General features: G+C 42.5%; 1 protein-coding gene across 1 annotated transcript; it reads left to right on the plus strand.

Annotated features, from left to right (window-relative positions):
* The first annotated feature begins 1,036 nt into the window (after positions 1 to 1,036).
* calm1a (calmodulin 1a) lies at positions 1,037 to 8,728 on the plus strand. The gene is made up of 6 exons (XM_062397113.1): positions 1,037 to 1,212; positions 6,424 to 6,454; positions 6,602 to 6,745; positions 6,851 to 6,957; positions 7,158 to 7,293; positions 7,513 to 8,728. The coding sequence occupies exons 1-6, from the start codon at positions 1,210 to 1,212 to the stop codon at positions 7,539 to 7,541; spliced, it is 450 nt and encodes a 149-aa protein (XP_062253097.1). The 5' UTR covers positions 1,037 to 1,209; the 3' UTR covers positions 7,542 to 8,728.
* Positions 8,729 to 11,207: the final 2,479 nt, after the last annotated feature.

Below are 11,207 nucleotides of genomic sequence, written 5' to 3' on the forward strand. Positions count from 1 at the left end.
TTGTAGACATTTATTGATACTGGTTCTGCCATGTGACATTTTCCAGCCATAGTTCCTGGATAAGCCATGTAAGCTTGCAGCCCAATGGACCAGTTGCCTGACTGATGCTGTAAGTTTCAATGCATAAACATCCTATTGCTTTCAGGCGAAACATGTGTGTGACTGATGAGAGGGGCTTCTCTATTTGTTGTTTAATTTACCTCAAGACATAACCTTGACATCCCTTTCTGTGTCTCATTTATGGATTTTTATGCACTTATATACCTTAAAATCGTATAGGCAACAGCAATACTCAATTTGATTCTGCCAAATCACAACATACATTATCTCAAGGCACTCGTCAAAGTAAGGTCAGGACCTTTACCCAACAACAAGCAAGACTGGTGACAGTGGAGAGAAAAAAGTCCAGTGATATTTATAGATGTATTGATATTATTATTAAAAGCAGCACCAATTAATAATAATAATAATAATAATAATAATCGCTGTTCATGTTATTGAGTTGTGTCAGATCTGGATCCTGCAGCTCTGGAATAAGAGATACTGGCAGAATATGAGTGAGAGAGAGAAAGAAAGAAAGAAAAAGAGCAATAGAGCCAGATAGAAAGAGAAAGAGGAGACAGAGACAAGGAATAGTTGTGTAACCATCATATTTAAGCTGTGTCAGACTTGTTGTTATAATGAACATAATAAGAGTGATGATTTTTAATGTAATGATGTTATTAATGATGGCAGCACCAGTTAGGAATAATAATAACCTAATAATAATAATTCGTTGTTGTCGTTATTGAGTAGTGTCAGATCTGGAGTTGAAGACTAGTAATCAGATCCACATCCTAAACCCTTCCATCAAAACGTGTGGGTCTGTTGAGCGTCTGGATATGTTCAATAATGTTGAGGAACTGAACTTGATAGTAACTACTTCTTCATTTTACAGAGCAGAATAAGACCAGCTTAAAGTCACTGAGTGACACGTCAAGGAACAGGTACGCGCGGAGGAGCAAGGTTCGTAGGCTCGTGTGTATGGAGAGACGGACAAAGCGCGCGCACGCCTCCCTGCCTGAGCGCCTCTCCACGGTGCGGAGGAATACCGTGAGCCTCGCAGCGGTGCTTCGTCTCGCCTGCCCTCCTCCAGCCAAGCTCATTCAGAGGCAGCCGTCCATTTCCTCCTGTAGCATTAGCGCACCGACGTCTTCACCTTTCACAGATATGGTGAGTATCAACTGTGGTTGGACTGTTTGTGTTATTTGAAACAGTGCGGGGTTGTGTGAATGTCAGTCGGTGTGTGTTTCCGCTAAGTCTGCCCCGCTTGTTGTGCTGAAATTAATAAACCGCCACTGCAGAGCCCGCGAGCTGAACTGACACCCCGGAGCTAGCTAGCTGACTAAATGCTAACACTGGCGGCCACACACAGCGGCTCGTGTCTGCGAGCGAGGAGCTTATCACTGAAATTACAACAGTAGCTGGGGTTAGCAGAAGTGCGCTACTTATCACGGGTGGTCAGGTGTTGGCAGGAGCCGCAGCAGCTCGGCTGGCTGCCGGTGTTAGCATTACAGCTAACGTGATAACCTCAACGATTGGGGTTTTGTTTGCCCCCCCCTCCCTCCCGGCTTCCCACATCTATAACATCCGTCACCTGTGCATTTTAGTATAGACACTTGCGGCTGGAGCGATGTTGGAAAGGCAGCTGTAGCCTGGACGCAGATTCGTTGATGCCGGTGTTGCAGCGACATTTGTAACCAGTGAGATTCATGTTCGACATTCAGCGGCGTATGAGACTTATGGGTGAGGTTGTGGTGGGGCACAGAGCGACCTACTGCGCTGCTCTCCACTATCTGCTCCTACATCCATCGGACACCCGCATAGTATCTAGACAGGCTCTCATATTCTAAGATAGTATCTTAACAATCTCTATACTACTCCTCAAAGTATAATAGGAAACCACTGTAAATGTCCATACAAGTGACAGTTAACGATGTCATACAATATGGGTTAAGGCCACTTAACTACACAATAAACGAGATATTTGCTTACATGCTTATGGTAATTGACTTGTTTCCGCTCACATGTATTGTTGATGCGGAAAGCGATGTCATGATGAAGTCTGCTCTGTCCTATCATCTGAACAGAACAAGAATAAATAAGCGTTTTGTCTGCACTGAAACGAAATTAGTTTTTTTGTTGTCCGTCCATACAATGTCGTCTTATCTTATTATTTATGGAATAGATATGGTATCATCCCTCATCAGCCACGCTTCATAGTGTCTAGCTTGTGGAGGGATCTCTTTACACTCATGCAGTGCTCTGTCATGTGGAGATTACTGGTCCTATAGTGGACCTTTCTTTAGGCTAGTCGACACAAACCATGTTTGACAGATGCAAGAGGAGCATATCATCTGGCCCTGGCTCAGCCATCATGCAGGCAAAGTCCTCTACTTGAGTTAATCTAATCAGCTATGCAAACACCTTTTTAACAGCAACAAGTCACCTAAGTTTATGTTTTTACTTTTTTATCACAACCCTAGAATTGTTAAGCAAAATATGAAACAGTCAGTATTTATATTGGTTGACACGTCCTTCTTGCACGCATGCTTTGACTATCACAGTTTTTCTTAGTGTGCCTCCTGGTTATCTATCCCAGTAGCTCCTTATAATCTGTATCCCACATACAAGTATTTCTATTGCTATAACATTTTATTATTATAATGAAAAACAGCAGGATCTTGTTTTCATAAGGCTTGAGTCTATAGCCAGTGGACTGATTTGACCAAGTCTCTTTCTTCTTTTTTTGTAAAGCTGCAGAGGGAGTTGAGTAGAGGCTTGTTTGAGTTTTATTGTAGTTTTGCTAAGCAGCTGGAAAACCCAATTTTAATGTATTACAAATAGAGGGATTTTCACCATAGAAGCTGGTACTTGTTATAAATCACATCTGAATCTCAGGTCACAGGGCTCCAGAGTTTGAGCAATGTGGTTGCACATACATCCAAATATAAACATTTCCCTGGGTGGCACTGTTTTTTCTGACATTTAGCAGGTCTCTGTGTAGCATAATCCCCCCCCCCCCCCCCCCCCCACATCCTTCAAAGACCATACCACTGATTAGCTCTGACCCTGATATTAAAGAAAGGTGTTCATGTATTGCATCCCTACCATTCAATAGCAGTGTGGCTTCATCCTTTTGACTTCACCATTCAAAATAAACTGGGAAGGTAAATGGCACATGGGCACAATGCTAGCAAAAAAATACCACAATACTTGGTCTTTGCAAACACTGGCTTGCATATGCATTGTATAAATTCTAAGAGTGCAGCCATAGGACAACATCCTTATTATTGTTTACAGGTAGTGACATAATGTGTTAAGAAAAAACCAATGTGTATGGAAACTGACAGCAAAGGTATCGCTTTTAATGTATGACTGCTGCACCAAAGACCTTGTCAAAGGTTTTCTGTGCACCTAAATTAAGTGCTGGAGCAGCTTAATGAAAACGTAGATGCACCAGTTAAAGTCAGTCTTTAGCCCTGACACGCATTACAAGTTTTCACAATGAAGGCTCCTGTGTTGGACAAATGACTGCTCATTTGAATGTTTGTCAAAATTAATATTCTGGATGGTCACAGGCTTCTGTAGTGTCAATTAGTGATTGTTTGCTTAAGCCAAAGGGTTGGTAAAGTAGTAGTTTGGGACTGTCTGATTTGTTTAACAACCTGTCTTGTGAGTCAGCTTATGGCTATTGATTGGTTTATCATCAACCAACTTGAAATGAGAATGTATTGGTAACAAATTGTCTTTTGGCTGCGGTTCGCTAAAAATGATTTGGTACTAACAGTTACTGTTATGTCGAAAGGAAGTGCGACTCTTTTAATCTTATTTGCTACCCGATACTCAATAAGATTGCTATGCATAGCTATGACCAAGACACCGTATTTATGTCTAGAATGAAATGCAAATCTTCAATTATGCTCACTAATACAGCTATATGCTTGTTTTTTTTTAGTAATTTACTTAGTATTGTTAATACAACAGTCATTCCCCCTTAAATTCCTTAATACTCTCCATGGATGCTTTTTAAGTACATCATGGGCAGTCATGCTACACTCTAACTATAAAATAAGAATGTGCTCTGTATTTCCAGGCACTGTTGCGCCTTGGGAGGAATTTGGCCTGGATATTAGAGGGGTTAGCAGCTTGTTAAACATAGCTTTAGCTCGCAGGCACGTGCATGGTCACAGACACATAAATCCGTACTGTCAATATAATCAGGTATATTCTGAAAAAAAACTGTATTATTCTAATAATTTTTTTATTTTGTCCAGTCAGGTCTTACTGACATTATAATAATAATAATAATAATATTTGCAATAACTTGTAGAAGACACGCCTCTATAAACATCCGGTTAGAGCTGATTCTCGCTTGTTATTTATATATATATATATAGATATATATTTGTATGTGTCATTTTAAATGCAATATTGTCAGTGATGGTATGGATTGAGTTTTGTAAATTTCTATTTTGGGACATTTCAGTCGAACTAACCGTGACTCAGAGTGAACCTCTGTTGAGAGGGGGGGGGGCTACCCATGGTGGGGGGGCATTTGGTGTGAACAGTGACTGCCTACGAGTCAGATATCCAGCCAACTGATCCTCCCTAGGAGCTGCAACAGTAGCAGTGAGGTGACAGGCCACAGATTGACACATGCATTTAGACATACACACAACCCAAGTGACCTCCCCCAGTCTGGACACAGTTACTCTCATAAACCTTGAACCAATTTTCCTGACCCACTTGAATGACCTCCTCTGACTCGGCCTCCTGGCAACTAGACACACACACACATTCCCCTTCTCTGTCAATCTGTTGAAGCCTCTTCAAGTGTTGAACTACTGCAGGAGGGGGACTCTTCATCTTTCTGTACATCTGCTGGAGAGATGGACAGATGGCTTAGTCTTTGACTGTCATGCTTTGGCTTACATGCACACATACACACACACACACAGTTTGAAATGGAGGCAGAAGGAGTTGGGTTCAGCTGAGTCTCACCCAATTGGTGTCAGATGGAGCCAGGGAGGGAAAGTGTCTGGCCGCGAACATTCACATTGCTGGAAGACACGAGGACAGAAAGAAAGATGGACAGGTAGGCAGACAGATTTATTGAGACAGAGACAGACGTAAAGACTCCTAACTAGGCAAACATCAACAGAAGGACCAACTTTCATCAGTTCCTCATCCAGCTACACCAAGGAGGGACACATCGCCCAGTCAGTGCCAATCTGTTGATCTCTTCCACTCCAGAAGAATCTTGTAAAAAGTCCGCCGTCCATGAAGGACTGAAAGACACGTCCTGCAGTTATCAAGTCATCCGATGATCAAGTGTTTTTTTTTAACAAACTACCCTTCCAGGACCAAAATACATCAATTTTTTTCCACTCAAATCAAGACTTGGATTTTTTCCCTTCATCCCTAAGTTAGGCAACTACTCAGATAAATGTCTAAATCTACCGTTCATCTAAACCTTCAATCAATTGTACCGATCAGGAACGACTTCTAGATGTATGGCCATCATTTTTTTCATCCAGCTAATCCCTCCCTGCTGAGACATCACCCCTCTTGCCATCCTTCCCTCGTCATGCTGCCGAAGAAAGTTGCTCTGTACCCCGCAGAGGATGAGCTGGTGAGCCTGTCTACCGTCTATGACCTCTTGGATGAACAACAGCACTACTACAATGAGCTAATCCAGCAGCAGGAGAGGAACTACAGAGCCTTCCTGCAGTTGCTAATGGACACGTCATCCAGCCGCATGGACACCATGGTCAGAGAGATGCAGGACCTGAGGAACTCCTTGCAGGGAACCAAGACAGAGCTGGCCGAGGTCAAAAAACAGGGCAACCAGATCAGCAAGAGGGCAGAGTGCCTGGCTGAAGGCTTGGTGATGGTGCGAGGGGCACTGGACGGCCTCGGCATGAAAACAGTACCAGGAGGAGGTGCCGGTGGAAGAAGCTTAGATCTGAAGCAGCGGAGGGGAGGTGTTGTGTTGAGGCTAGATGGAGGAGGAAGAGGAGGCAGAGGTGGAGATGTGAAAAGAGCACAACCGAAGGCAATGCAGCTAGTGGCAGACCTCACAGATATCCACTTTGAAAATATGAAGGTTGTACACAGATATGCACAGAGAATGAATGGCCTCACCAGATCTTTTGCTATAACTTGATAGTTTATTGGTGTTTGTTTTATGGCGAGAGCAAAAACAAACTTCTAGAATCTGTTTTCATTAACTGTATTTGGTTGTGGTTCACAGTAGAAATGATGTTGCTCAGACAGTCTAAAAGTTTAAAAACATGTATTGTAATGCTTCCATCTGACTCATAATTGTTGCCCTAATATGATGCTGTTCTAAACAAACATTACCCTTCTGTTCTTTTTTAGGCTGACCAACTAACAGAGGAGCAGATTGCAGGTAAGGTGACATTATAAAAAAAAATCTTAGGCATCAAAAGACACCTTTTCTTACATCTGCTCGGTTGTGCTGTTGCTAATGTTTTCCTCTGTCATCCTTTTCTCTGCTGTCTGTTGTTTTTCTTGTCCTCGGCTTGTGGCTGTCCAGAGTTCAAGGAGGCATTCTCCCTGTTCGACAAGGACGGAGATGGTACCATCACCACTAAGGAGCTGGGCACAGTCATGAGGTCACTGGGTCAAAACCCAACTGAGGCTGAACTCCAGGACATGATCAATGAGGTGGACGCAGATGGTACGCTAGTTCCCCCTCAACATGGAGAAGGATTTATATTTTAAACTTGTCTCAGTATATAAAAATGTTATGTATAACTTATATCTGACCTTCTCTCTTCTATAGGTAACGGTACCATTGATTTCCCTGAGTTCCTGACGATGATGGCCAGGAAGATGAAGGACACTGACAGTGAGGAGGAGATCAGGGAGGCATTCAGGGTCTTCGATAAGGTGTGTTTTATTATTTGAAGGCAAGGCGATACAAATAATTGTGTAAATCAAGTGTTTAACACAACTGCACAAAACTAATCTGAATTTAAGAACATTCCTAAATTTGTAGCTGAAACTTCTTTCACTGTTTGGCGTGACTGATTTGTTGTTCTACAATTTGTAGAAATTGGGTGACTAACTGTAATGTTTGTGTGTTTCAGGATGGTAATGGTTACATTAGTGCGGCAGAGCTGCGTCACGTGATGACCAACCTGGGAGAGAAGCTGACAGATGAGGAAGTAGACGAGATGATCAGAGAAGCCGACATTGATGGAGACGGACAAGTCAACTATGAAGGTACAGGAGAGTAAACACTTCAAAACGAAGTTAACACATTAGGGTAGTTTACATGCAACCAGAAACTGACAGCTATATGGACACACATACTTTCTACCACCATAGTGTCATGAATTTTTCCTGGATGCTTGTTAACTCTTTAATCATGTTCATTCATTGTGTTACAGCCTACAAGTTAAACATTTTTCTAATGAATTTTTCTTTTCTTTCCCCCTACAGAATTTGTTCAGATGATGACCGCCAAATGAACTGGGCTCTCACATCAAAGATTCAGAATCAGTCAAATGTTTCACTTACCTCTTACTGCAAAAATCTACATTTATTCATACTGTTCTGTATAGACAACTTAAACTGAATGTTGGAAAACTGAAAATTTGTCCATATAAACAAGCTCAAATAAGTTAAAAGACGAAAAGAAAAAACCCTAAATGAATCTGCATGTACTGGCTTGTATTCCCCCACCCACCCCGCACTGAGCTGCCCAATCAGATCTCAACCAAGCAGCCCCTCTACAGCCGGCTGGTTTGGCCTCCACTCTCCTGCTTCCTGGTTCCATCTGCCTGACGTCATAATTATTTGGGCTGGCCAATCGCCTTTCTTCTATGACTTTCTGTTTTCTTTCTTTCTGTTCTTCATGCATGCAGCTTTAGATGGGTTTACTGTCAAGAGCCCAAACGCAGAGGGCTGTTGTCGGGCCTCAGGTCGACCTGGGACCCACTGAGAGGAGGAAGGGGAGGGGTCAGGTAACAGATGGATGGGAGTGAGTGAACCAGCGGAACCTGCAGTTTGCTTACCTAAATGAAGTCCGTGACGACAGAGATATTTTTAAGAAAAATATTAAAATGGAATAAATAAGAACTAATTTTAGATTCTCTGTTTCTGGCATGTCAGGATACTCGCTTTATCTTTTTGTGTGTTTACTTTTTTTGAGGGTGAGGCCTTGGTGGGGCATAGATTATAACTCCTCGGGTGGTGGGTGTGTCCTAGACATTTTCGGAGGGCTTGGGTGGGCTTTAAAAGTGATGCACAATAGCAATGTTTGGGGCAATTACATTCCCATGAGTGTACTTTTTTTCAAAGGTGGAGATTTAAAAACTATTATGAAGTTTGAAGTCAGTAGTGAACTAAAATCAGGTTGTTCCTTCTTGAAGCGTGCTTAGGTTGAGTATATTGCCTCCAACATTGCGTGCATGTCATTCAATGAGGGGGTTAATTTCAGTTTAGTGGGGGCAGGGTCGGTGCTTAGCAGCATTTCTATCTCGTGTTTATGTAAGAGTTGGCGTGCATGAGTGTCTGTGTGTGTGAGAGAGAGAGTGTGGGTGCGGCGAGGCCCGGCCCAGTCCGACTGTTCTGTTCAGTTCAGTTGATCTGCATTCCAAGTTGTACATGCTAGTCTTTACATTTTGTTTTTCCAATAAAATACCATGAACTAAGATCTCATTGAGTCTTCAAGTCTGTTTTCTGTGTTAATATTGAGTTGACTTGTGTCCTCTCCAAGTGAAGGAGGATTATTTGGGGGAATCTCCACCTGTTTAAACATGTCACTATGGTTACCTTTATTTAATGTCATGGCTGATACAGATTTCAATAAAGAACATTTCCGGCAGAAAAACTGATGAAAAGCGCATGTTCACAAGTTGATTTTTATTTCTAGTTTTTTACTAGTGTAATGATAACAAAAAAAAGTCAGTGTGTGCGTTTGTTGGGAGGGGGTAGTTAGACAGACTACCCAAGATTGCCAATATCGTCTCTGCAGATGAGGTGTTGCTTGGCAACAGAGCCAGGCATGGGATGGGTTGAAGTGAACAGAGATGGAGAAAACCGTGGGAGTTTGTGGAGAGAGCAAGAGAAGGAGACGATCAGGGGAACAGATGGAGAGGTTGAAAGACAATAATTGAATCCAAGGCCTTGAGGAAGAGAGCGAGGGATAAAAAGAGAGAACAGATTGACATCCTGATGAAACACCTCCCTCTGTCTTTTGAGTGATAAGCTAATACACTAGCTTTAACGACCAGTTATCACGTAAACCCCCTACTTGGTGTGTATTGGAGAGCAGTACCACTTTATATCTGTACTATTGATAGAACCTTGAAAGGCAGGATCTGCTCGTGATGAGAAGCAGTCAGGCAGAGATGGGGGAGAGAGGAAAGACAGAGGGATGGAGAAGTGTGGGAGGTGTTAGTAATCCATGTAACACAGAGCAGCTGGAGTTATGTAACCGTCTGAAGTGTATTAATATCTCGCTGCTCTGTTAGTAGTGAGCTGCCTCTCCAGCATTATTAACATTAACAGCGCTTCCAGTTGAGAAGATTCTCTCTGTGTCTCCTGTGATGGCCACAAATGCGCAAAATATGTATATTGGCACACGTGCACACACTCTTACACAAACAGACTCACAAATCCCTTCTCCTGGCGCCGGCGTTCACGCACATAAATATTTCAGGTTTTCATCCAGAAGAGTGATGTGGGGAGAGACAGGGGGCCGGACAGCACCAGGACAGATTTTCAGTGTGTAGCTTCAATCCTTTCATCCACCGAGCTTAAATTATGTTCAAATTTTATATTTTTGAGAATGTGCTCATGTGAGTAATTAGTGTTTACCAATAAACATCAGAAAATTATCCTGTTCTGGTCAAGATGTAGCACAGAGGCTGTTTTCTGGGGGAAACACTATGATGTAGGAAACCACTGGTATAAAAATAAAAGCTGCAGAAACACAGCATCACTTCAGCACCAGCGTTGTAAACATGGTGTGTGTCTGTGGGGCTGCTCAAAGGGAAAAGACAGAGGCGACTCCCTCTTCACGTTTTGATCACTGGACACACAATGTAGTAGGTGGCATCTAATGGGGGGGTTCCGCCTCAGGAGAAATCTTCCAATTAGACCTCAGCATGTGTCTATTTATCATGTGCATTTGTTTGTTTGTCTGTTATTTAGCAGCATTATGCAAAATCTGCTGGACAGATTACTATGATTCTTGTTGGAGGCATGTGGTGTGTGTCAGGGAAATTTGACTTTCTTTAACATTGAGCTTGAGTGTTTAGACATTTTCATCAATAATTCATGGATCGTTCTGACGACAATCTGCCACATTTGAGGGGATTGACATTCATGACACTGTGTAATTTGGTGCAGCTGGATTGAATTCAACAGTGGGGCCTTGAGGTTTATGAGCTCTCCTTAGTGCCATTCTTCTCTGATATGGTGTGAGGTGAGTTCAACAAGCACTAAGCATATTGTCCTCATAAAAAACGTCAACTGTCTGAGAGGCGGTGGACTAGTGGCAGAATAATTGGACTATGGGCAGACAGTTACGGACATCGGACTGGAAGGTCGCTGGATCGACTCCATTGTGACAATACAACATACCTGCCAGAACAACACCTGGATCTGTTCTAAAGTCCAAAGAGCCCTCTTCCTACCCCCACTGTCTAAGTGCCCCTGAGCAAGGCACCTTACTCCCCCAACATCTGCTCCGTGGGCGCAATACATGGCTTCCCACTGCTCTGTGTGTCCTGCGATGTTCACCAGATGGGACAAAAGCAGAAGACAAATTTCCCTACTCTGCATGTCGTGTGATTGTGCATGTGTTTGGGATCAATAAAAGTATCTTATCTTATCTTATCTGTTAGAGGGTAAAGATATGTGGATTAGCCTCTGGAAGGTACAGGAATCTTAGAAAATCAATGTCACAATTCAAAAATATCAATTGCATCATTGTTAAAATGTCAGAATTGGATAAAAGTAAAATGCCTCAAAGTAAGACGAAAAAGTATCAGCAATAAATGTTCTACAAGAAAAAGAAAAACTTTGGAGACTGGCCCCTGCTTTACTGCAGAGGACGTAGGAAAATGCACCTTTACATTTGACGATGTTTAATAATTCAGAAAATTCAAAGATTAACTGTTGCTTTA

This window comes from Platichthys flesus, chromosome 10 (assembly GCF_949316205.1).
Source record: "Platichthys flesus chromosome 10, fPlaFle2.1, whole genome shotgun sequence".
NCBI lineage: Eukaryota > Metazoa > Chordata > Actinopteri > Pleuronectiformes > Pleuronectidae > Platichthys > Platichthys flesus.